Genomic DNA, 27,010 nt, shown 5'->3' with positions numbered 1-27,010 from the left:
AGAAGAAGTTTACCAACCCTGATAATGCATTACGGGCTAAATGATACTCATGTAACATAAGTTACCGAACACCTCAATGGAGCTAGTATCCCATGAGCAGTTCAAATACAAGTCTAGTATAACCTAGATACCTATTACCAGATATGCCACGACTACGCTCAAGATACATATCGATTATGACTAATACAAATCCTAAGTTGTGTCAAAAAAAACTTGTGGTGACCAAACACCAGGACCATAACAATTTTATTTATTATATGAATCAGTCGTATTACAACAAAATGTAGCCACCCCATATGATGTAAAGTCTCGAGCATCAAGGAGCTGATCTTCTGCAACTCGAAGGCTACCCACTATCACCTTAGCAGCTCTTCCTATCTCTTTCGGTTGGATCTTCTCCAACTCAAGGAGGGATTCCCTAATGCTATGGAGAGGAGACCCGAGGTGAAAATGAAAACTAAGCCTTGATAAAACAAACTGGTTGTACTATGTAAAAGTGAAGTGGAAATGGAAAAGGGGCTATGGAAAGAGAAAGGAAAGGAAGGAAGAGGAGAAACAAGGGAATGAAAAGATGAGGGACTGGTGCCTATAAATCTATGGACTAATGGAGTCATTAGACATTGCAAAATGAATTTACTGATTTATCACCATCAACTATTTTGAAGTAGGCTATGAGGTAGAAAGACTAATTTGACACCTTCCACCCACTTGGATTAAAGATCTAGTTTGAAGCATTCATCAATTAGTTTGTACTTGAGGAAAAGTGAATTTGTTTAATACATTAAGCCTTGAGGTGCTTGCTGGAAATTATGATGTGGAAACTAATCCTAGAGGGCTCACCTTGCCACACATCAAATTAACATAGAGGTGTTGTTTTATTAGCTGAATTATCGAATCAACAACTGGATATGATAGAAGAAAAAAAAAAAAAAAAACAGAAATAAGACCAAAGAAAGTGTCCTCACATTGTTTATTCCTAGATGAGAAGTGTTCTCATAACTAGGGCTTTATGTTAGAATGCAAAAAAAACAAAGAAGTTTCTATAACAGATTTACAACAAATAAATACCATAGACAATAACGATACCCTAAAACAAAAATAATTCATTTCTTCATTAATCTTCAAATTTGATACACCAGGGAGCCCAACACCATCATCTGCAAGCTCGAATCTTCAATCATTACTCTCACTCCACAATCCTTCAATTACCAATTACAAATGCAATGGAAAAAACCTCCTCTTTATATAGAGTGAGTTAAAAGCAATAGTCAAACAGTGCTACTTCCACTATTCTAGTGACCCAAGTTGCTATGCTCGCTTACAAGCGATAGGGGCAGCCCAAGTTGATTAAAGTCGGGAAGCCAAGTCATCCACCTCCTCAACAACATATTGATATAAGTCAACAATGTATCAATTGATAGCATCAAAGTCAACAACATATCAATTGATAGCATCAAGTCACCGGCATTAGCATTTGAACTCGTGACAACAACCTCGACCTCTCCAATCATCCAAGTATCTAACATTTGAATAATAAGCATGCCACCTCAACATTGTCTAATTCATATAAAAATTCCTCTTTATATAGAGTGAGCTAAAACTCTCATACAATAAATCATATTATCTTTCTAACCTCATTACAAGTCAATAAATTATAAAATATTGTAGTAGCTAGATCCATGCTTGACAACATTAAGACATGTGGAGACTAGCTTATTCAACACACCATCCAAAAATAGGTATTATTCTAAGTCAAATGTCAAATGGGTTGACATAGAACTCACCCTCGAAAAATGGATGCATACGAATACAATAAAATATTCTTCAATTTAGGAAGGTGTGCTCAAAGGTCCACATAGAAGAAATCAAAAAGTGCGCCTTCCAAGGTGCATGAGCATTAGCATTTGAACTCGTGACAGCAACCTCGACCTCTCCGATCATCCAAGTATCTAACATTTGAATAATCAACATACCACCTCAACATTGTCTAATTCCTATAAAAATTCCTCTTTATATAGAGTGAGCTAAAACTCTCATACAATAAAACATATTATCTTTCTAACCTCATTACAAGTCAATAAATTATAAAATATTGCAGTAGCTAGATCCATGCTTGACAACATTAAGACATGTGGAGACTAGCTTATTCGACACACCGTCCAAAAATAGGTATTACTCTGAGTCAAATGTCAAATGGGTTGACATCAGTGTTCCACGGGGTCGCGTCCCTCCACATGGGGGTCGAGTTTCCTAGCTCCCTCGTGCTTCGAGGACTTGGGGACGAGAGGGAGACGTTTCCCCACGCTCCCAAAAAATAGGGTACGAGAGGAAACTTGAAAGGGGTCGTTTCCTCCATTTTTGGGGTCGTTTCCTCCAATTGGGGTCCTTTCCTAAGCGAAAGGGGCCTTAAGGGGTCTTGAGGGGTCGTTTCCCTAGGAAAAATTCACAATTTTTTTTTATGAAACAAAAGAATCATAATTTTTAATATTTGCTGACTGACCAAAAGTGCAGTGGATGTAGGGCAAGAAGCCTAACATCAGCACAGGTACCGATGTGGAGGATCAGTGTGATGTTTCTATGGTGAAGCATCACTAGAGCACATTCCTCGCTAAGAGGGAGTGTTGATTTTTGGTAGCATTGGATGTGCTCTAGACTTGAAAATTGGTGGAGAGGCTAAGGCACATGAGATCTCCAAGACCCAGAAGTCGTTTGGGGAAATTCCACCCGGATGGAGAATATTTAAATAATTAATATTTTTAATGGGGTTCCTAAGTATAAACTTAAGAAAAATAAAATATTAATGTGTATTAATATAATATGGGTGAGAAAGTTCTAAATAACGAAGATCAAGCCAGATCTAATCTTAGTCGTTGATTAGGGACTTAATCTCGATCGTTGAATCGTCAACGGGAAAAGTGTAAGAGGAGGCTTGAGGGTCAGTTGGAGATACACCAAGACAACAAGAGAGACCAGTCAATTCGATTTTCTGGGGCGAGGTTTGTTGAGGAAATCGAACCAGTGATCAGTTGCATTTCGGCAGGAGGCCGAAGAATACATATCAAAGAGGCAACAAAATATCAGAAGAGGCAACGCAGAGCCTTGGAGGACTAATGCAGAGGCAACAAGGGTTGACGCAGAAGCTGAGGAGGCCAGCGCAGAGGACGCAGAGGGCCATAGAGGCTGACGCAGTTGACACAGAGCGCTTCAAAGGCTGCGCTAGGAGATTTTGAGGGGCAGACTGGGCGCTAATTAGCAGATCGTGAGCCAGAGAGAGTGATGCAGTCCCTAAGAAGGTGACGCGGTTCCAGAGAGTGCGTGGAGCAGCTTTCGCTATCCAGTACAAGGAATAGTCGAAGTCATTGTGGGATCGTTCATCCGGTTGCTGATCAGCTAGAATATCTGTCTCCGGATAGAGGTATTGCTGCCAAGGAAATTCTCTGAAGGGTGAGCCATTTCTGGCACCCTAGTTGTATTCAGAATCTGCTTAATAATAAAACCCTCTATATGTTGCACCGATTTTCCCACATTGGGTTTTTCGAGGACGATTGTCCAAAAATAACAGTGTCCCTTGTGTTGTCTCAGTTTATTTCAATTGTTGATCTGTATATGTTTGTGAAGGCTGCAATTGTGTTTATTTCGATGTTTATATTATTAACTAACTTGTTAATGTAAATAACAAGTAGGAGATAATAAACCAGATATTGCAGTAGGGTTTTTGATGTGTTAAATTCAAGAATTTTCACATTGACCAAGTCTCTCCTCAACTCCTCTTGCTTAAGAGTTGCCCACATTCCATCCCAGCCTAGCAAGTCACCCTACCCAAGACTCTCTGGACAAAAACTTGCCACTCCTCAGAAACTAAATTCAGGGCCAGTCTTACCATCTCGGAACCTTGAGGTGTTGACCCCACAGCTGCCAGCACATCTCAGGTCTCCTGAAGTTTAGTGAGGAACAGATCAATGTGTTACCCTTTTGCATCTACATAGATCTCATCTTTTCCTCCAAGTACATATTTCATTGCTCGGAAGATCCCTAATATAGCATCGACAAAGCATCCCACATCTCATTGGCAGTGTCTCTGCCAACGATGTGACAGACTATATGATCCTTCACTCCGTCAAGGATCATTTTCTTGGTCTTCGCCATTTCTCCCTTGTACTTCTTGAGCGGATCTGGATCCGCGAGCTCAGCTACCACATTGTCAGCGTAGAACTTGAGAAAATGCTTATCCAAAAGGCACGACATCCTTGCCTTCCAAATCACATAGTTGGATGCACCATCCAACCTATCCTAATCTCTCAATCCACTGGTCACCATCTCTGCCAATTGAAAAAGTCGAATGACCTCCTCTCTCCTGTTGCTGCTCAACAAATGAGATTTCAAATTCCCTAGCTAGGAATTCTCTGAGGAAGAAATTCCCTCGAGAGTCTCTTCTTCCCTCTGACGTCTTTCTGCCCAACAATTACTTGCAGAAAAATACGTCGCACCAGAGACCCCTCTTCGCTGAAGCTACTGCTACGTTGCTCCCTCTGTCGCTGACAAATCTCGAACTGGAAATCCTACCTCTCTATCAACTCAATTAGAGAGAGATTTACTACGAAAAGCTTTCCCTCCTAGCCTAAACTGCGCTTGAAAAAGTCGAATGACCTCCTCTCTCCTGTTGCTGCTCAACAAATGAGATTTCAAATTCCCTAGCTAGGAATTCTCTGAGGAAGAAATTCCCTCAAGAGTCTCTTCTTCCCTCTGACGTCTTTCTGCCCAACAATTACTTGCAGAAAAATACGTCGCACCAGAGACCCCTCTTCGCTGAAGCTACTGCTACGTTGCTCCCTCTGTCGCTGACAAATCTCGAACTGGAAATCCTACCTCTCTGTCAACTCACTTAGAGAGAGATTTACTACGAAAAGCTTTCCCTCCTAGCCTAAACTACGCAATCCCTCTGGGGATTCGAATTGTTGCCTCTGCAAGAATTTCGAACTCCCTTCCTCCTTCAGTGCTAGGCTCTTTCGGCACTGCTCTCTTGTTTCACCTGCAGCGTTGATACCATGTGAAAAATTGGATGCCCAAATTCCTACTGCAGCAACTGATTACGTTTCTCTTATTTGTTAATTACTTAACCAAATTATTTATTGTTTCCTACAGTAAACATTGAAACAAATACACTGCAGCCTTCACCATTTAAATAAAATGCGGAAACAAGAAAGTACGCAACACATCTACACAGTTATTTTTGGACAAATGTCCCCAGAAAAACCCAATGTGGGAAAACCGGTGCAGCAGCTATGAGAGTTTTATTATTATGCAGTAGTAATTTCTAAATACAATCTTTGGATGCCTTCTTGCCTATCCAGTACAGAGAATATCATTGACAGAGAGATAAGTGAGATTACCTCACACTATCACTAGAGATCTAACTGATCCAGCCACTAAATGAATAGCCCTTGACTGCCTCTGCGCAGTCACTGCGTCAACCTAGCGTCACAGCCTCTAGGGACTGCGTCACCCCTTCAACTGGTCGATTTGCTGCCAAGGAACTTCGATTTTCACCTCCCGGTTTCACACCCCAACTTTTGGCCTCTGAAATCAATTCCTTCAGCGAATTTTTGGACCTCCTCAAGGCTCTGCGTTGCCTATCCCAGATCTCTTTCTGCATCCTCTGCTGATTATTCCCAGATCAGGAAAAATCTCCAACCGAAACTATCCCTGCCCCTCACTGCAAAAGCTCACTTCGAATTTCTAACCGGCAGTTGCTCTGCTTCAAAAATTCAATCTTCTGACCTTCACTGGATATGTTCTCCAAGTGCCCATCAATGTCCTTCTTATAATCCTCCAGTTGAGAACCAACGGCCCAGATTAGATTCTAATCAATGGCTTAGATCATTTGGACTCGATCTTCCTCTTCTTTTAGAAGTTTCACCCACAGTTTAAATTAATACCCATTAATTATTTTAATTTCCTAAGTTTATACTTGGGGTCCCTTAAAAATAATTAATTATTTTAATAAAACTGTCTCTGAATGGAATTTCTCAAAACGATTTCTGGGTATTGGAGAATGCATGTGTCTAAGCCTCCCTACAAATTTTGAGACTTAGAGCACATCAAACACTACTAGAAATCAACAACACTGACATAAGCTGAAAAGATAGCTTATGAGATGGCTTACCAATCCAGCTATTCTTATGAGAATTTTTCAATGGAAGTATTGTCCTTGTACCTGTGGTCAATTATGAATACCTCCCTAGTTGAGTGTTGAAGAATGTAACTAGTTTCGGTCCTCGTAATTGTATTTGTCTCATGACACAATGAAATTATTATTGTATTTAAGAAAATGAAATTTTATTGTAAAAGAAATTGACTTATTAAAGCATGGGTTTCATGCTTGGGTCAATGGTTAATAGGTCAAGCACCCATTGTATGCTCTAGGTCTATGTCTTGACTCAAAATTCAAAGTCATGATGTTAAGTCCCTTGAAGGGCTCATGTATCAAAGCAATCAAATATATTTTATGTAATAAAGTGTCTAGAAGTCACCAAATGATTAGGTCGACCAGCCCTACAAATCGGCCCAAAAAAAGCTTGTGCACCCATTCGAAGGCCTATAAAAGAAAGAGGATTCGACCTCTTTTGAAGACATGAGTTCGATATAATCTGAGGTAAGGAAGAGAACGAGAGCGACGAAGAAACAAGGTCGAACTTATGAAGGAGTATCAAAAGCCGAATTTTATTAGGTCCAAATTTATGAAGGGAGGAGTAATAAAAGCTGAATTTATGTGGAAGACTAGGGTTTCCACAAATCCGAATTTGTGAAGAAAGGAGCAGCAAATTTTGTCTTGTTTGGGTGGTTGGATTGGTCTTTTGGTGAGTAGTCTTATGTCTTGGTCTTGGAAGTTTTCATTGAAAGAAATTTTATAAGGAGGAAGTTCTCTATGTTTTACCCTTGTGGGTTTAGCCCTGGCTTGGAGGCTATCTCTGGTGTCTCTATTGTTTGCATTGTGATCTTCTTGTTTGGCATTTATCTTGATGATGAAAAACATAATAACTAAATAAGACTAACTAAAAGGTATCACAAGAACTTTTCAAAGAAAAGGGAAATCTATTAATAAAAACCCCATTTAGTTTTCCCTATATTTTTCAACATGATGAAGGTGATGTGTTCCTAGGAGATGACTCGACAACCAGAATCACAGAACAAGGAAAAGTAAAGTTGATGTTCAAGGATGGAAGGATTAAAACACTGCTTAGTGTTCTACACATTCCAAGGTTGTCTAGAAACTTGATATCTGTAAGCAAGATGAGTTATACACGTGTAAATATTGTGTTTGAAAGGGAAACGTAACAAATGGTTCGAATAGCAATGGTGTTGCTATGGGTAGTTTGAACTAGAACTTTGTACATGCTATTGCTTCGCGAAGCACTATCATTGACAAGAGTAACAGTTTTATTATTCTTGAGGGTGGAAATGAAAGAGACAAAACCTCTATTGTCTCTAAGGGAAAGGCAATCCTATGGCATCAAACACTAGGGCATATTGGAGAGAAGAGCCTTCAAGCATTACACAATAAAGGTATGGTTGAAGGTATTTCTAATTGCATTATAGATCTTGATTTTTGTGAACATCAAATATATGGTAAATAGAAGGGGTGAAATTTTCATCAAGTACTACAAGATCAAAGGGAGTTTTAGATTTAGTTCACAGTGATGTTTGGACCTATGCTTATTCCATCATTATGTAAATCTATGTATTATGTTTCATCCATAGGTGATTTCTTGATGAGCAACTAGATTTATGTCCTCCGTAAGAAATCTGATGTCTTTTTCAAGCTCTTGTGGAGAATCAAACAAAGAACGAAATTAAGGTGTTGAAGACAAACAATGATGGAGAATTTTGTGGGAATGAAGTTGAGGAATTCTATAACAAGTGTGGTATAGCAAGGCAAAAGACTACTCAATACACAACTCAACAGAATGGAATTGTTGAAAGGATGAACAAGACATTGATGGAAAAAGTAAGGAGCATGTTCAATGGTGCCTAGTTAGGATATGAATTATGGACAAAGCCCTAGTAAATTAATCACCCTCATTAGCATTGTTAAGAAGACTCTACATGGGGCATGGGTTGGTAAGAAACCCTCTCTTAAACATTTAGAGTTTTTCGTTTTGATGCTTATGTACATGTCCTAAACGAAAATAGGAATATACTCAACAATAAAGCTGAAAAATGCATCTATATTAGTTATAAAGATGATCTAAAAGGTTGTTACCATCAACGAAATATTAGAATTTAGAAGAAGAAGAACCTCATACTCCAGTATTGAGTAGATCGGTTCAGGAAGGAAAGCAACCAAAAAGGTATACTCCACATGATTTTTGTTATAGCTTCACTTTTTCTATTACTGATGATATCCCAAAACCCATAGGGGGGCAATGAGTTCAAAGGATGGTAAACTCTAGAAGAAGGCAATGGTTGAAGAAATGGAAACCTTGGGATATAGATGAGTTGTTGACTAGATGAAACCCTATTGGTAGCAAATGGGTGTTTAAAAAGAAGTTGAATGCAGAGGGCAAAGTGGAAAAGTACAAAGCTCAATTAGTAGCAAAGTGATATTCTTGGGTAGAGGGAAATGAATTTAGGAAAAAAATTCTCCTACTTTTATTAGATTTCTTTTGTCTATTGTTATTGGTTTTGATCTTCAAGTACAACAGGTGTTTGTAAATATAAGATTCCTCCATGAGGATCTTGAAGAAGAAATCTACATGAAACAACAAAATAGGTTATATAGTTAAGTGAAAGAAAGAGTTGATTTGCAAGCTGAAAAAAGCCCCTGTATGGATTAAAACAATCTCTATGGATGTGTTATCAAAAGTTTGATACTTATATTAGGACTTGGCTTCACATGGAGCAAAGTTGACCGCTAGGTATCTCAAACTAGTTGGCAATCATTTTATTTATGTACTCTTTTATATGGGTTATATGTTGCTTATTAGAAACGACAATGAAATCATCAAGGATGTAAAAACTCAATTGCCCTCTAAATTTGACATAGAAGGTATTCATGTTCCAAATTTTATTTTAGGCATTGAAATAAAAGAGATCGAGCAAACAAGAGGAAATATGTTGAGACAATACAGCAAAGGTTGAATATGCTTGAATGTAAACTGGTCAAGGTCCTTATTCCTATAGGTGTAATGTTATTTGCATATCAGTTTTACAAGAAATGGGAAGAGGAAAAAGACATGTTCCATGTTCCCTATGCTAGTGTTGTTGGCAATTTGATGCATGCAATGGTTTGTACTAGACTAAACATTACACATGCAATGGAAGTTTTGAACAAATATATGCCAAAACCAAGGAGCATTGGATAGCTATAAAATGGGTTTTCAAGTATTTGTGTGGCACTACTAATTATCAAATTTGCTACCAAGGAAGCCCTAAAGTAAACATTGTTGGACATTCATGGCTTTGTTGACACAAAAAGGACTAGAGATCAGTGTCACAAAAAATCTACAACTGATTATGTGTTTAACCTATTTAGAAGAGAAATCAATTGGATGAGCAAGAGACAATATGTAGTTTCACTTTTCAACTACATAAATTGAATACATGGTTGCCACTCATGCAAGCAAGGTTGTAAGATTACAAAGATTGTGTTCAGGTATTAGGTTTGTACGATAAGTTGCAAGGTTAGATTGTGATATTTAGAGTGCAATATGTCTAGTTAAAAAAACCGAGTTATCATTCCAAGACAAAGCGTATTGATGTTTAGTATCACTTTGTGAAAGACATGGTTGAAGACAAGAAGGTGTTGCTAGTGAAGGTGGACACTTTGAAGAATGTTGCAAAGTCATTAACAACGTCTATGAGCACTGGGAAGTTTTCTTGGTGTAGAGAGATAATGGGCATTGTTGCACTAGATTGTTGATATTGTAATCATGTGACCCCTTATACTCAAAGAAAACAAGTGGGAGAATGTTGGGTATGTATTATATTCTTTACATAACTAGCCCTGCACGCGATTCACATGCGCCAAAAGAAACGGCGAGGTCATACGGGGTCTATCTTTGGTGGCTTTTGGCACACAATTTTCGCTTTTTGGCAGTTTTGAGGCACATGGTCTTTTCGCCCATGGTTTTCTAATTCCTTTTAGAAACTCGAGACTATAATCTAATTTGAGTCAATGGAATAGGGTTTTGGATACCACAGGACCCCATATATTGTATTATAAATGATGAAGTTAGTTGACAATAAAATTTGGAGGTGCAGTTAAACAAACAAAAAAATTGTTGGTCTTTCTAGCAGAGAGGGTTTCCAGGGTAAATCTAAGTATTATGTGTGATTGCCATTGTTTACTTTTTGTTTTATAAAGAATATGTGTGTGTATTGCACACTGTAAAGGTTTAAAACGTGTGAGATTGAGCTTGATATTGACAGCCACAAGCAATAAGAAATGTTGAAGAAGGAAAAGCTTGCCATAGAAATTAGGGGCGAAATACAAACCAAGCCAAGATAAGTTATAACAAAAAAACATTTTCCTGGTTAGGAAATAAAATCTAAAACAACGAATAGAGTTGAACCAAATGACATAGTTAATATAAATGTAAGTGAACCATCAACAACTAGAAATACAAGGACAATGAGTTAAATTGTACATGCCAAAAAAGCACCCTTGCATGTGTTAAAGTTGGCTTTACAAAGTCATTGCCTTGAAAAATCAAGCTTATTTAACAATCCAAACCTAAAATCAAAAGCAAGCTTACTTTAATGTGTCCAAGAACAAAAAAATCCTAGAATTAGATCAAATTAATTGACCTCATTACTAATAAAAAAATGTTCTCAAGAGGTGAAACCACATCTTAATACTCAAGCAAATCACTAATAAAAACTCTTATCACCCCCTTTAACAATTTAAAATGCAGAGAAATCATCTCCATTGAGAGATCAAAAATTATCACATAATCATATCAGCATCAATAGGAAAGCCAAAAATAAGTTTAAAAACAAATAAGGCATAACAATGGACTTGTTTATGTACACTGATTAGATGTCAATTGTCAAATGTTTTTGCATCACTCAACTCGTTCAAGTTCCAAGAATCAAATCACATTAAGAGAAAATGTGAAATTGTGAAAGGAAGGTAAAATAGGGAAGAAGGTTTAAGGAATCTTTATTAGAACAACACATCAATCTAGGATGGTATTCATCAAGATAATTTCCATTACGATGAGAGTGTGCAATACCCATCAACCACAACTTCAAACCATTGAACATGGCATGTTGGAGATATATATCAAACACAAACACAAACAAAAACACAAAGCAAAGAGTGATAATTGTTGCCATTAGCATCCAACGCATACTTTCTCTATCATTTACTATACTACACAATTCTTCATAGTTACCAATATCAACCATAGGGATATTTGTGCCTACAGTAGAATCTCATTGAAACCACAAAATAGCCAATCTAAATTAGATTTCAAAAAATGTCTTTTCTCAGTTAGATCTGTTTACGGTTTACACAGTTGCTAATCAAGTCCAATGGAGCCATAATTTTTAAATTGTGTTAGCATTTAATTGTTGCATCACAACATCAACAATAATGGATCGAAGGTGCCCATCTATAAAATTGGGCCACATCTTTTAAAGGCATATAGCCCTATGGTGAATACCTTGATAGTTTGCAACACTTGGTACATTTGGAGATTGGGTTTCTGCCAATCATTCTCTATTCCATTTGCCATTCAAAGACTTCTACCTTCAGACACGCCAGACTTCTACTTCTAGGCATGCCATGTTTACGTAGTGCAACGGTTATGGAATGGGTGTTACGGAACCAACTCACAAAAAGGTAGAAAAGATAGATTAACGACTTCAAAATCAGCCTCTTCGAGGCTAGGATCTCATGCCTTCTGGATGAGCATGATCTCAAGATGTATGTCGATAGTGTGGTAGTTGTACCCAGTGATGCAAATCCACTCAAAAAGTACAAGGCTAAGATGGCGAAGGCCAAGCGATTGATCCTTGATGGAGTGAGGGATCACGTTGTATGTCACATTGCTGGCAAAGGGATGGCCAAAGAGATGTGGGATGCCTTGGCTACGCTACATCAAGGATCTTCCAAGCAACGAAAGATGTACTTGGAGGAGAAGCTGAGATCAGCTAGGATGGAGAAAGGGGAACGCAACAATCCGTTCCTATCAAAGCTTTAGGAAGTTCGAGATCAATTGGCAGTTGTAGGATCAACACCTCAGCCTACAGAGATGGTGAGGTTGGCCCTGAATTCAGTCTCAAAAGAATGGCAAGTATTTGTCCAGAGTATCATGGGTAGAGAAAATTTGTCGAATTGGGTAGGAATGTCTATCGCTCTTCAACAAGAAGAGATGAGGCGAGACTTAGTCAAGTGCAAACTTGATGGCAGCAACAACAGTGGGACAAATCCCAATGAGGAGGAAGAGAATGCAGCGCTTGCATCAAAGGGGCAACAAGAGCAATGGAAGAAGAAGAAAGATGTTTCCAAGATCAAGTGTTTCCGGTGTGATGAATTTGGTCACTACACTACACAGTGTCCTCTCAAGAAGGACAAGGACGAGAAACATGATCCGCAGGCTACAACCGCATAATAGATCAAGGAGGAGTTTGCCATGATTGCCCAGATACCTCCAGGGGAAGATGGGGTGATCTAGTACTATAGTTCGAAATAATTGCACATGGGCAGGATCCTTGAGGAATCCAACTCTTGGATCAATACCTTGCTACGGAAGCCAATATCAGAAGCAGCAGGATGGACCATTGTCAGTTGGTGTAGAGGAGTGTCGGAGTGAGTTGCAGTGGCTAGGAGCACCAGAGACTGAGCAGCGCAAAGTAGAGTTGGCAGTAGTGCAAAGTCAGCAACAATGCAGAGGCTTCAAAGGGTTAGCACAGAGAGCAGCAACAGTCAAAACACCAGTAACAGATGCATCATACTAAACACCTGTTCAGTAATTTTGAATTCTTTTCCATTGTTGATGCAGTAGCAACAGCAGTTGAAGAAGGATGTAGTGCAAATGCAATGTTGGCAATGGTAGGACCAGCAGCAACACAGATGCAGAATTTGCAAGGGTTGTAGTACAGATGCAGTGTTGGCAGTGGCAGGGCCAGCAGCAATACAGATGCAGCATTTGCGCAGTAGTTGATGGGCAATGATGTCAAACATCAACAACGCAGAGGGAGATGTTACAGAGTCAGAGTGATGCTTTAGCAGGTTGCATTACTAGAGCACATTCCTCACTAAGAGGGAGTGTTGATTTCTAGTAGCATTGGATGTGCTCTAAGCCTCAAAATTTGCAAGGAGGCTAGGACACATGAATTCCAGAATACCCAAAAAATTGTTTGGAAAATTCCACTGGGAGACAATTTTATTAAAATAAATAATTATTTTTAATGGGTGCCTAAGTCTAAACTTAGGAAATTAAAATAATTAAAGGGTATTAATTAAATTGGGGGTGAAACTTCTAGAAGAAGACAAGGATCAAGTCGAAATGATCTAAGCCATTGATTAGAATCTAATTTGGTTCGTTGATTGATCAACGAGAGGATTATAAGAAGAGGCTTGATGGACATTTAGAAAACACATCAAGTGAGAGATTAGAGATCAATTTTCTCAAGAGTGCAGTGCAGTAGTTGTCAGAGAAGTGATCGAGGTGATTTCTTGCAATGAGGGGCAGCGATAGTTTCCGAATGAAGATTTCCTGATCCGGGATACATTGTAGAGGAGGCAAAGAGAGATCCCAAAGAGACAGCATAGAGCCACGCTAGGCAGCGTAGGGCCACGCTAAGGCAGCGAAGAGCCTGAGAGGAGATCCGAAATTTGCTAGAGAATCGAGTCCCAGAGCCAGAAGCCGGGGTATGGATCGGAAGGGCAGAAAATTGAAATTCCAGAGGCAAATCGATCAGCTTGAAGGAGTGACGCAGTTCCCAAAAGTTGTGACGCAAAAGCAACACAGGGATTGCGCAGAAACTGTGCAGAGGCAGCGAGGGGCTAGCCATTCAGTGGCTAGATCAGTACTAGATCACCAGTGATAGTGTGAGGTATATCTCACTCATCTCTCTGTCAGTCAAATTCTCTGTATTGGATAGCCAATAAGGCATCCAAAGATTGTATTCAAAAACTATTGCATAATAATACAAACCCTCAGTTGTTGCACTGGTTTTCCCACATTGGGTTTTTCCAGGGACATTGGTCCAAAAATAACAGTGTCACTTGTGTGTGTTATTTCTTTCTTGCTCAGATTCTTGTTTCTGCATTTTATTTAAAGTTGTGAAGGTTACAATTGTATTTACTTCAATATTTACAGTAGAACACAGTAAATAACTTGCATGGATTAACAAGTAGGAGAAGTAATGTCAGTTTGCTACAGTAGTGATTTGGGGCTTCTCAAATTTTCACATAAAATAGAAGACAAATTTAGGATAAATGTGAGACTCATTTCTCATTCATATGATACACATTGATACAATTTCACGAATCCTTAGTTTTCATCTTCCAAGAGGTCTCTTGGACTTCTCATGGTTGTTGGCCTTCACTTGAGGCTTTTCGCCTTCCTCTCAAGTGAATGTGTCAAATTTACATAACCCCAAAGGACTATATTTCCAACGTTCCCCCCCTTAATCCGAAGGGGGTGTATGTAAGTCCAGGAAGAGAGTTAACACAAAAGTGTATTGCAACCAATGTTTGGATGTGCTCTCTGAAATGGTGTTTTAAGGAAGACCACAAACCAAATGAGGTAGCAAAAGCCGAAGTATTCTATTGGTGGTGGTTTAAGGCTAACCACCAACTCTGGAACTTGATTCGAAGCAGTTCTTAGAACAATTCCAAATCTAGCTAGAAGTCGAATTCTTTTGTGAAGTGGAAGCTCTCCTTGATGATGATTTAATGATGACCACAAACTGATGAGATGTGTAGTAAAAGTCGAAGTCTTCTACAGGTGGTGGTTTAAGGTAAGCCACCAACCAAATCATGCTCATGGAACATGAGTCTATCTCTGGCTACAACTCTAGTGACTCTAGCTCTAGGCTCTTGTAGCTTACTTTGGTTAAGGTAGTGGCTCATGCTCACTTGATATAACCATGAATCTAGTAACTAACCATCAATTCCCCCTGTCAAATACAAGGTGAGAATATGAAGATCTCTCCACTACAAGACATGTCAATACTCCAGAATGAACTATGTCTTGTGACCGATATATCTTCTTGGCTATTGAAGACCATTGCCAAGAAGCGACCCATCCAAGGTGGGTCTTGTGTCTAGAGCATTTGTCTAAATGATTAGTACGTTTTCCACAATGCTCACAAGGTGAAGATCAAAACATTGATATATCATGTGGCCAACTTGATCACAATGTTGGCATTTGACAATATGAAATGGTTGTGGAAGAGGAGCAAGTGAAGATGAGTTGTCTTGAAGAAACCCAGCGCTTTGAAACTAGATGGATTTAGAGTAATCTCCATGACCATATCCAAGATAGTGACTGATGTCTTCACCATGTTTTGATATCTATTCTACTCTTTATAGATGGCATGGTCCTCTTAACCTCATCTTTAGAGGGGCATCACACAGAGAGTTGGATGCCCTTGGTTTCTTTTGTGATCTTTGAAAATTGACAATTAACTTGGATAAAACCAAGGTTATGGCCTTTCAATGGGGCAAACAAAACTCTCTAAAACCTACATTTCTTCTTTAGAGGGGAGAAGATTGAGATCTCCAGCACCCACAAATTTGGGAGAGTAGTTCTCAGGACCTCCTTTCAATTTGCAACAATTCGTAACACACCTAACTCCCTAATATCATATTAGGGTTGTGGAGCGAAAATAGACCTGACCCTCAAGGTTGATTTTGAAGATGGGGTTATCAAATTTCCTCTTTCTTCTATCACCTCAAATCACAATTATGATACCACCATCATCTTTTGCTCGTCAAGAGGTTTCCAATGATATAAATTTCATTTCTTTCTAAGTTGGGCACAAATTTATGCCCATTTGAAGATTTATACCTTTTGGGGCAATATCATCATCTATACAACCCATGTGCTAACAAGCAGTGGCCTTGACCACCTGCCACCACCACACCGATCCACATTCACCGCCCGGCTATCATACTAAAGCCCTGCCATTCAGTGTTTTCCAAAAAGTGTACCTTGTACAAACCCTGTGGGTTCTGATACCCCAATACGTTAATATAGTCGATATGCCTATATGGTTGTGGTCACATCCTTTGATATGTCAATATTCCAAGATGGTTGTGGTCACAACCTCCAATATGCTATCATGGTTGAAATCCTCTGATATATCGATATAGTGGTACCCAAACACAGAATACGTGGATATTGATGAATTCTCTATAACTACAAACCTTTGCAATTTCCCAATAGGTCGACAAGCTAGTGGCCAACTCAACATGCCACCTCATATTTCTGAAATCTAATCGCAGCCCGCCACATGGTGAAAGCTAATGTGTCTAACAAGCGGCACTACTAACATGTTGACAAAGATACTGGGATATCAGAGATTTCCAAGGCACAACCCTCACAAAGTCCTGATATGCCAATATGTTGATATGACAATTCAACCTGACACATGGAAAATGCTAACATGTCCTCTAACACGTGGCAGTGTTAACATGTGCCATGTGTCACTCATGTTTGCCAAGTTGGCATGCCCAAAAGACTAAATCTAGGTGATACATGTCATACACATGGCATCACCACATCATCTTTCATGACATCATCATGACGTCACTTTCCAAGGTTACCCGATACTCTGAGGTTTAGTACATTGATTAGCACACCTAGTAACAAAGCCAATGTCATCAAGTGACGATCCGTCGACAAGAGCTACACTGTACCAAAGACTCCCAATGGGCATCTCTTCTGTTCTTACAGGATCTGGTATCCCAATAAACTCCATCCTCCTATCTAGCTCTTGGTCCTAGTTCCTATCGGGCCATGTGACCAAGGTTAAGTTTGACACCAAATTTCATGAAATAAACCCACTTACTCCCACTAGTTCCAAACAAAACAATTCACTACTTTTAACCAGGCAACTCCAAGCCTCCTCATCTCAATTGCTTATACTTCGAGGAGGCTTGCATGCTAGCTTATCTCCATAGACAAACGAAGCCTTAATCTCCCACCAACATACTAGCTTCAATTCACCATTATGGTATACAATAATTCAACATGATCGCATTCATAATATGGTAAGTAAATACAGCCAATGTGGCCAAGATTAACTTCCCCATTCATGAACATACACCACACAGTGATCTCAAATATCATAAGTGAAAGGCTTTCATTCCGAAAAAGCATTCATATTCATAAAAGGAATGCACTTCAACATTCATACAAGCAATTGTTAGTTACTTAGCACACTAATCATACATGTTCAATAAGACATTACAATAGTTGTCAACTTGTCATTGCATGCATTACATAGTGGATCCAGCATAGTATTTCCACATGAAGCATTTAATAGCATTTACATTTCATATATAAGGAAGAAATACACTTATATGTTCCACTTGAATTTGTTGGAAACTAAAGGACGGACAGCCACACTCCACCTAACCGTAGGCAGCTACACTACAGGTTTCTTGCAGCTAGCCACCCCTAAGCCAGATCCAACGTCTGAAGGATGCTTCACCTAGGGAATTTCATCAAAGGATCAATTTAGGATATAGAGTATGAAAGCCATTCTCCTTCACTTACAGGAAACAGGGATGCTACCTCTCAAGCACTGAGTTTGGGCTATTCACACAACAAAATATGGCCACTTAAGGCCCACACAACACAAGGAAATCCCTTCACTGCTTCCTACAACCCCTCAACGATTCTCCTTCTTTTCAATGCTCCGCGTGCACAAAAATAACCAACCAAGCGAGTTCCTCTCAGTCTACCCAACTCAATTTGAGGGTCTCCTTGCTAGTTTTCTCAACTAACACAATTCAAGCATGGGCTCTACAATCCAACTTCCAAACATGGGTTTACAGCCGCATACTCACGATGGGTTCAGAAGTCGCTACCACTCTGTAGCACAGGATGGTTTCACAAGGATTCACATCCACAATCACTCACAGTCTCCCCGATGCTCAAGCTCTAATTGGTTCCACACACTTGTCTCTAATGCTACAATGACATCCTCCTTCCTCACAAGCATTGCCTCACATATGAGAGGTCCAAGGTCCCTTCTTGTGCTGCAGAGTCAATCAGGACTTGTCACATGGTACATACCCCATGCTTAGGGAAATCCAATACCTCCTCCCCCAACTCCCTTATACCTGCTTGGCAACTAAGTAGTTCAACATTAACATCAAGGGTTAGAAACATTATTTTTAGGAATGATAGAAACTTCCCAATCCCCCTGACAGGCTTCCTCAAGCAAGTTGTCCATTCAAATGGGATCCATATAGGTTTGTCCTCTTCTTCAACTTTAGCAATTTATACATAATTTTAATAGGATATTTACATCAAATAGTTATGGCATGATATCCATGTTGGTTGTCCAACGTTATTATCCTTTAATTACATTTGAAAAACTCGGGGATTAGCAAAGGGATACTACATATGCCACAAAGCCTCAAGTTAACAATGGCTACAAATTCCCAACCCTCGTTGAGAGATAGTGTTTTCTTCACCATTTTCATGACATCTCATTCAATTTATCTCTCATGGACTCTCTTATCTAGCATATCGTGCTCTATGGCTCAAGAGGTTTGGGGGGCTTATTTGTTAAAGAGTTTGACCAGGCCTCGATCGAGTAGGTCCAAATCCTTCTCCTCCATCAGATCATTAGATGTAAACAAGCAATCCCTTAGCACATCATCTTAACAAAGTTTAGCACACAACCCTTTCAACTTGAGACAACATTTAATTTGGTCTCTTTTCTACATTGGTTTTTGGAGCTTCAAAGATTTGACTATGGATTCCAAGTCATCGAAATGAACTTGTTGTTGCTTTACGAGAGTCTTCATTCTCATAAGTCCACATGCATTCACATGGACCAACTCCCTCTGTTTAAATACTCCATGAATGTTGCTAGTTGCCTTCTCCCTCTTAGACAAGAGTTGAACCAATTCATCAATGATAACATATACATGTTTATCTAGACAACTTGGGTTAACCTTCTAGGTGGGTTACACCCAAAGACGACCTTCTATGTTAAATCATTTTTGGAGTTAAGAGACAAGCTCATTGTTTGACTATGGTACACCATCCGTTGTTGAATGCACACTTTTCACATCCCTCTAAGCCAGTTCAAAGTCGGCTTTCATAGGCTTTGAGTAGAGACTAATCACCATATTGATAGATAAAATAAGATATGCCATCTTTGCTACCTTCAGAAGGTTGAGACTGAGGAGCATTTTATCTTCCACTAACCTATTTACTACAAGATCATAGGGAGGTCCTATTGCTTATTCAAAGAGTCTTAGATTCTCTCCAGTTTCTTCAAATTCCAAGATTAGAGATGCTTGGCCCTTTACATGCAGGAGACTTTCCGATACCATTATCATTTTATCCAATCGCCTCCCTGGCCAACCTTCACTTAGCATATCACTTCCTTCTTTACGAGACTCCTGTCTACTCAAGGCACCAAGAGACAGAAAAATAATGGCCCTAACCCCAAACATAGATCAGTATGGCTACAGAGGGCGACTACCCACACTTCATAGAGGCCTCAACAACTTAGCCAATCCAAACCTCACACCAACAATCAACAGAGATATCCCAACTCTAGTAGCGCGCCTCCTCTTCTAGGCAATAGCATAGCACGTCATCCAACTCTTCTTCCGACGCTTCCATGTAGCCCTCTATCTTGAGCTTCCTCTGTTCAACCTCCATACTAGGAGAGACAAATTTAGATATAGTAGACTATATGCCATAATGCTCATTGCCAATTTCCATTTTCTATATCCTCAATCTACCTATATTGTACATCTTTCTCTCAAAGTGAACACCATCTATGGAGTCCAAATTTTCTTTTTGCATGCTTTCGATTAGATTTGCATTCTTCCTTTCGACATTCTATCTATAGGAGTCGCTTCAGTACTCCCACTTTGTGTTGCATCATTGTACCCAACAGTGCCTTTGATTGACTTCACTGGTTACTTTGTTGGACATTAAAAATATTATCTTATGTTATCCATGTATCTGAGTTCATTCCACAATATCATCTCCATATTTATGTTCTAGCTCTGGAAAAGGCTAAATAGGGCATCGAACATTTCCTTCACCATAGTTTTCTCGAGTACACGAGGGATCAAATGGTCCTTTATGGTACCCAAGTTCATCTACTTGGCCTTCACTTCCCTCTTGTTGTGAGTTGCCAATTGTTGTGGATTTGTAAGCGAAGTCACAACGTCCTTGACAATATCCCAAAAATCATCCCCTCTTTTAGTAAGGAGTGCAATCCTTACTTTCAATGCTATCAAATTCAAGGGACCATCCAATAGTCCTCAAACCAGAGGACCACTATTCCCATCTCTAGATCTATTGCACAAACTCCCAGATGATCATATAATAAAGCTTCTATTGGTACTTATTCTCTGCAATAAATTTTACTGTTGCAAATTCCTGAGAATCTCAATCAACAATCAAACTCTAATACCATGTTGGACTTTCAAGCCGTAGGTGACTAAGGTCCTTGTCAATCAAATAAGTAGGCTGTTGAATTTAATCAATCATGACTAGACCATAGCATTAATCACACGACTACAAATTAAACATCAGAAACATAAAAAATAAATTCTAGCGCATACAAGTAATTACTCCTTCAAATCAGTTTTTCAATCCTTCAAAAACCCTTACAAGGTAACCTCCATATGCTGCCCAAAAAACAACATTGCATGGATACCAAAAACACCTTAAATTGAGGTTGTACAGCCTGTTGAACAGTGAGAAACAGCAAAAATACATTGTATGACCCATGGGACAGCTTGCATGGCATTTATGGACTTGTTTGTACAACTGTACAAACTGTTGTATCAAACTGCATGCAGCCCGGGAATGCCTCTTCCCTAGCTACCTGCTCTCTCTCTCTCTCTCTCTCTTGCTAAACTACTCAAGCATGTGTATATGGAAAACCTCTACCTTGCCCTGTCTTTATAGTTTTAACGAAAAATCATTTTTTAATATTTATACTAGCATGCATCAGATACAATTTTAGACTCATAAAGCATGCATTAGATACAATTTTAGACTCATAGATCCATGCATGATATACAATTTTAGACTCTACTAATAAATATAAAACTTTCACTTTTTTACTAAGGTGAATTACAAAATAGAATTACTTTTTGAAAATATCTTGAATTATTTCTCGCGTATTCAAACTAAAGATGTGCAGAAGTTCCTGCCTTATTTGTGATTCTCAGCATTATTTTGGTGAGTTTAATGGTGTAGGGAACGAACTTAATTTGATATTATGCCTGTCTAAGTTAGTTGATACTTAAGTTTTAAAAAATGTGAAATTACATAGTGTATGTCTAATAATGATTTCTAAGAGATTAAACTTTACCACAAAATAGTTGGAGAAAAAAGAAAAATATTTATAAAAATTTTGAAGGAGATAATTTTTCAAGTGCAAGGATGTTATTAGTTTAGAAAATTTTCACCAAGTAAGCTCCCCATATTTCAAACTGTCACTTTCACTACTTTTGGCTCTAGAAATTTTCAACATTTTTTAACATAACATTTATGAAATCATTACCATGGAAATCAGGAATTGAACTAGAGGCCAATTTACCTTTGAGATCAATCTTTAATTAAATGTAACACACCCAAACTGATTGCACAGTTTCATTATGGCATGAGTAAGTGAAGGCACAAATCCATGTAGACCAAGAGTATATCCATGTTATTATACATGATTTTTAGAACACAATATAAATATAGTTGGCATGCTTCTATTATGAGGTGTAATCTTTAATGACTGATTGCTGTTATAAAATCAGTACAGTTATTTACATAGCAAAAGAGTTTCTTGTTCTATAAAAAGAACCCTTCCTTTAAAAATTGACATTCTTGTGCAACCCAAAATAATAGAAGTGTTGACAATAGTATGGCAATCAACAGGGGCCTACCTGGTCAATGAAAATGGAGTGCTATTGATGCCCCCACCAGAGTTCAGGTCTTCCCAACAACATAATTTTCCTTTGCAAGCTACTTGTGCTTGTGTTTGCAATTGCAACCATGTGCCAATCAGGACAAGTTTGGTAGAATAAATACAACCCCCCAACCACCCCTGCTGTTTATTAGCCAAAAGGTTCCAATTTGGATGTCATAAGTTGTCTACATTGATTGCAATAACCCCTAGATTGAGGGAGCACAGACTTTCCACATCAAGATAAAAGGAAGTTGGTCAAAGACAAACAATGGGGAAATTATTTTCAATGTCTAGCAGTTAAAATGTTATAGACTTACTCTACAATTTGAATTAGAAGCACTTGTCAATCAAACAGCTCGGTCAATTACCGGTGAGTAAGCACAACCATTTGAATCTCATAAACTTCGAATAATCTAGTTTCAAAATTGTTGACAATTACAAATTGGGTTAAATGTTCCACCACAATATGGAATTGAACCAGCCACCATATTGAATCTCACTCCAAAACATCAATTTTTCCCTATCTTAGCAAGTTGTCGACATCACGTTTGGCATTTCTCTAAATTGTGCGTCAAATAGTTAAATGTTCCACCACAATATGGAATTGAACCAGCCACCACATTGAATCTCACTCCAAAACATCAAATTTTTCCCTAGCTTGCAAGTCGTCAACATCACGTTTGGCATTTCACTAAATTTTACTTCAAATACTATAATTGGGACACCGGGAATTGACTTAAACTCTCTAAAATCACTACACTAAGGACATTTTACCCTTGATTTTACAACAGTCGTGATTTCACTACAGGGCCTTACAAAGCACACAACTGATAGTTCCTTGTAGTGTTGTACAACTGCCTAGCAACAACAATACGAGTTGAATCAAAAGCTTACAACACATAAACCCCAGTAGTAAATGCCTACATTATAACTAGATGACATCAAGCAAATTTGACATACAAGCATTTTTCCGTTTTAAGGTAAAAGTAACAACATAATAATAAGAAGAACAACACCAACAACAAGAGTTTAATCACTCATGTTTTATTCAAGAAATTAGGAAACAAAAGATAAGTAGAGAATGTCAAGCAAATTCAAAACACAAGCATTTGTCTAATTTTACATTTTTTTCTAAGCAAAAACATAACAATAATAACCTAACAATCAATTAGGTCTAGCTTGGGTGGTTAAGTGGATAGGAGGTTACCCATCAGGCCTAGGTTCAAATTGTGTTAGTGATCTGTTTGCCCCCGTGGACAGATTGGCCAACAATTTCACTCACACTTAAGTGCTTGAGTTTTTCCCAAAAGATTTAACTCAACCATTTATTAAAATATAGTTAGCCATTTGGCTAGTTCGTAATGGTTTGAATCCCCTAAGTGGGCACACTAGTATATGCTCCAGGGTTTACTATAGATGCCATTTGCTAATGTGGGAAAACATCCCTTGGATTTCTCCTCTCAAGACAATAATGAGCCAACTAAAATAATCATTTTTTGCGCAGCTGGCCGTAAACAACGTGTTTGACATTACACTACAACTTATATCACATAGTAGTTGAAAAGGCAAGGAATCTGACTCGTGATACGATAATTCAAACCTCCCTCAAACCACTACGCTGAAGGTTATTTTACCCTTAAAGTTTATACTGGCCGTCACTTTGGGGTTTAAAGGCTTTTACGAAGTCTATGGCTCGCGATGTTCCACACAGACATGGAACTATCTAACAGCACTAAATTAAATGTTTTTGCCATGTTACCCGATTTTATAACGGCCGTAATTCGACTAGGGGTTTTCGTGAAGCACAAGGGCTCACGGTAAGCTGCAAAGGCATAAAGCTGCTTAACAGCAATAAAAGATTAAAAAAGGTAGACCATTTTACCCCCAATTTTATAACGACCGTGAGTCAACAACAAGGTTTTACAAAGTACATGGCTCACAGTAGTCTACAGTGCCGTGAAATTGTCTAACCTTAAAAATCTAATGCTTTATTCGAAAAACGACGGAAAAGAATCACCGTCAGCGAAACCATATGGCCCTATACTGTAATTGGATGCTCAGTGACGTCAAGCAAATTCGAAATAGAATCATTGTCCATTTATTTCCAATAAAAAACAACCATAACAACGTGACCGAAACGTCAGCTGTACACCATTGAAATCAGCGTCACAAACAATAATGTAAAGAAGAACAACAAATCTTTAAAGAAAATAAATGCATTTTCACGGAAACTTGTAAATCATTAAAGTAACAAAAATCACCGTCACATAGTAATAGGCCAAGCAAGAAAACACTAGAGATAGTAATGAAATTTTCATAAAGATTTGGGAGGAAAATGTCAGATGTCAAGGACATGTTCAGGACAAAATACAAAAGAAAAGTCCGCGCACTACGCTACCTGAGGCATCTACAAATACGTGAGAGGAATTGCTGGCAACCCAGGCAGACGACGCCTTCACTTTCTCCATTGTAGGTTCCGGCTACTGCGATACGAACTCGCGACCAGATTGAAACCCTAAATTCTGCGAAGGCTCTTGTTTTCTGGCATTTTATTCTTTGGATTTTCTTCGTTTTTACAGTAATTTTTGGAAATTCCCGCGGCTTCGGGGATCACGTGGATATTTCTTCCCGCCGCCTCGTGACGAGCGGCTATGAACGCTCGTCAAATGTCAAAAATAGCTTTTGCTTTAACCGTTACGGTCAAATGTGGCCCACATGCCAGTGGACTAACCAATTTTTTTTTGGGGATGTAGGCTAATGTGGCGATTCTCGTCCTAGGGGTGAGATTGCAATGTGTTGTAAAAATTGATTCAGTGCTTTGAACTTTGTTTTAATTGTCTAGTGCTGTAAACTCCGTGGACACTTAGATTATGAAAATTTTAATTTGTAGATTATGAAAATTTTAATAAAAGAAATTAGTATAGGGATTATTGTTTTAATATTAAAAGAAGTGTAGGAAAATACAAGCAATAAAAAAGAAGTCTTGTCATTTTGGAGTTTTGGTGTTTGAAATCGATTTGCAAAGAGTCTTACCCGTGTTCAAGTCTCTAGAGGCGTCACCCATACACTCGTAGTGTAGGAAGATACAAGCAGTAAAAAAGCAAGTCCCATCACCAACTCCGGCCTCCAGAGTTTTGGTGTTTGGAATCGATTTGCAAAGAGTCTCACCCGTGTTGTGGAGTGGAAAAGTGATAATGGAAAAAGAAAATTTAAATAAGCAATTTATATGGCTAAATATAATAGACAACAAAGTAACATTCACCTTGGTTGCATGTTACTTTGTCCCAAAAAAATGGATGTTCTACAAGTAGGCAAATTTAGATAAAGAAGATCTTTATGCTACTTTAAAAAAATATATTCTACTTTGAGGAGTTTAGGAAATATAGTTCTAATCAGTGACTTCAATGTCAAGACAACAAACAATTATTCTATTTAGTTGGGAAGTGAGGGGAATATAACAAACCTCTTTGGTTAGAGGAGAATGAGAATCACATGTGCAAAAGGACTTCTCAAGATGGGAATGGGAGTGTGTCACACTTTGGTGTTGAGTTGTTAAACTTATGTAGCCTCTATGACATGGTAATTTGCAATGGCATGAACGCTTGGCCAAGATCCAGTGACATCACATGTAAAACTTACAATGGTCAAAGTATGGTGAACTATGTAATATGTTCTCAAAGCTTTATTTGCAATTTGTTAGAGTTCAATATTGAGGCTTGTCCTATTGAGATGAACTCTAGCCATATGCATCTCCTTATTAAGTTGGTCATACACACAAGTGGGCTACAAGAAGGGCAAACCCAACAAGGTTGTGAGAAAGTACATGCAAATGGAGGAATCCTCATAAATCAAGAAAATCAAGAGCTCTTTGTTCTTTCTCTGGAACAACTCTTTCAGTGGACAAAAAAAACACAAAAAACAAAGAAGACAATGTAGAATTAGAGTGTTTTTGAAGCAATATGTTGATCCCTCTAATCCACAAAGCCTTAAAGGTGTGCAAAAGATCTCGACCTAAGAAGAGGGTCGCAAACACTTTCGACTAATCCTTGGTATGATGAAGAGTGCAAGGCTACTAAAAGATCCCTTAAGGAGAAGGAGACAAACAGTGAAAGCAAGAAAAAGTATAAAAATTTGATAAAACCAAAAAAATAAATTTATGCAACTTCAAGAAGGAATGAATTAATCTATTTGGGAAAGCATAACCCCAAAGGATTCTAGCAGGAACTACAACAAAAGAGAAAGAAAATAGGTAATAATATCTCTAATACACATTGATTGGAATATGCAAAGCTCCTATATGAGAGAAAACAAGAGAAAAGTAGCCCTCCCATAATCAACACTACAACCCAGTTATTTCCAGTGCAGGATGTCAAGTGTGGTATAAAAAATGTAACAAGTGGTAAAACTCAAGACATTAATAGATTGCAAGAAGAATTTTTAAAATGGGGTGTTGAGATCTTGGCCCCAACGATCAAAAAGATCTTCAACAACATCATGCAAGGCAATTCCCCAGTGGAATGGACAATCAGTGTTGCTATCCCTCTTTACAAAAGTGAAGACATCAATAATCCCTCTAATTATTGCACTATTATGATCAAACCTCTTCTTGGAAAATTGTTTGGGAGCATGATGGAGCGTAGAATCAGCAACTGTGCAGAAAAAGAGGGTAAAAAAGCAAAACGGAAAGTTGGTTTTAAGCCAAGACACTCAACAATTGATCATTGCGTCACTCTTAGACACTTCATTGAAAAAGTATGGGACATCCAGGGTGGGGAAGCCTTTTGTTGCTTTGTTGATTTCAAAAAAGATTTTGACATTGTTCCTAAAGATAAGCTTTGAAGAATAATGGAAGAGCTCGAAATTCCAAGTGATTATGGAT

The 27,010-nt window shown here is 38.5% G+C and overlaps 1 protein-coding gene across 1 annotated transcript in view; it reads right to left on the bottom strand.

Moving 5' to 3' along the window:
• The window catches only part of LOC149224864 (uncharacterized), a 66,495-nt gene extending 41,725 nt beyond the window's left edge, over positions 1–24,770 (bottom strand). The window contains exon 1 of the mRNA XM_089386307.1: positions 24,530–24,770. Within this exon, the coding sequence (XP_089242433.1) occupies positions 24,530–24,599 (70 nt within the window). The 5' untranslated portion in view covers positions 24,600–24,770. The remainder of the gene's footprint in view (positions 1–24,529) is intronic.
• Positions 24,771–27,010: the final 2,240 nt, after the last annotated feature.

This window comes from Pinus tabuliformis, chromosome Q, assembly GCF_031772625.1.
Source record: "Pinus tabuliformis cultivar Carrire ecotype Pingquan chromosome Q, CPIR1, whole genome shotgun sequence".
NCBI lineage: Eukaryota > Viridiplantae > Streptophyta > Pinopsida > Pinales > Pinaceae > Pinus > Pinus tabuliformis.
This window is presented reverse-complemented; position numbering and strand designations above follow the sequence as displayed.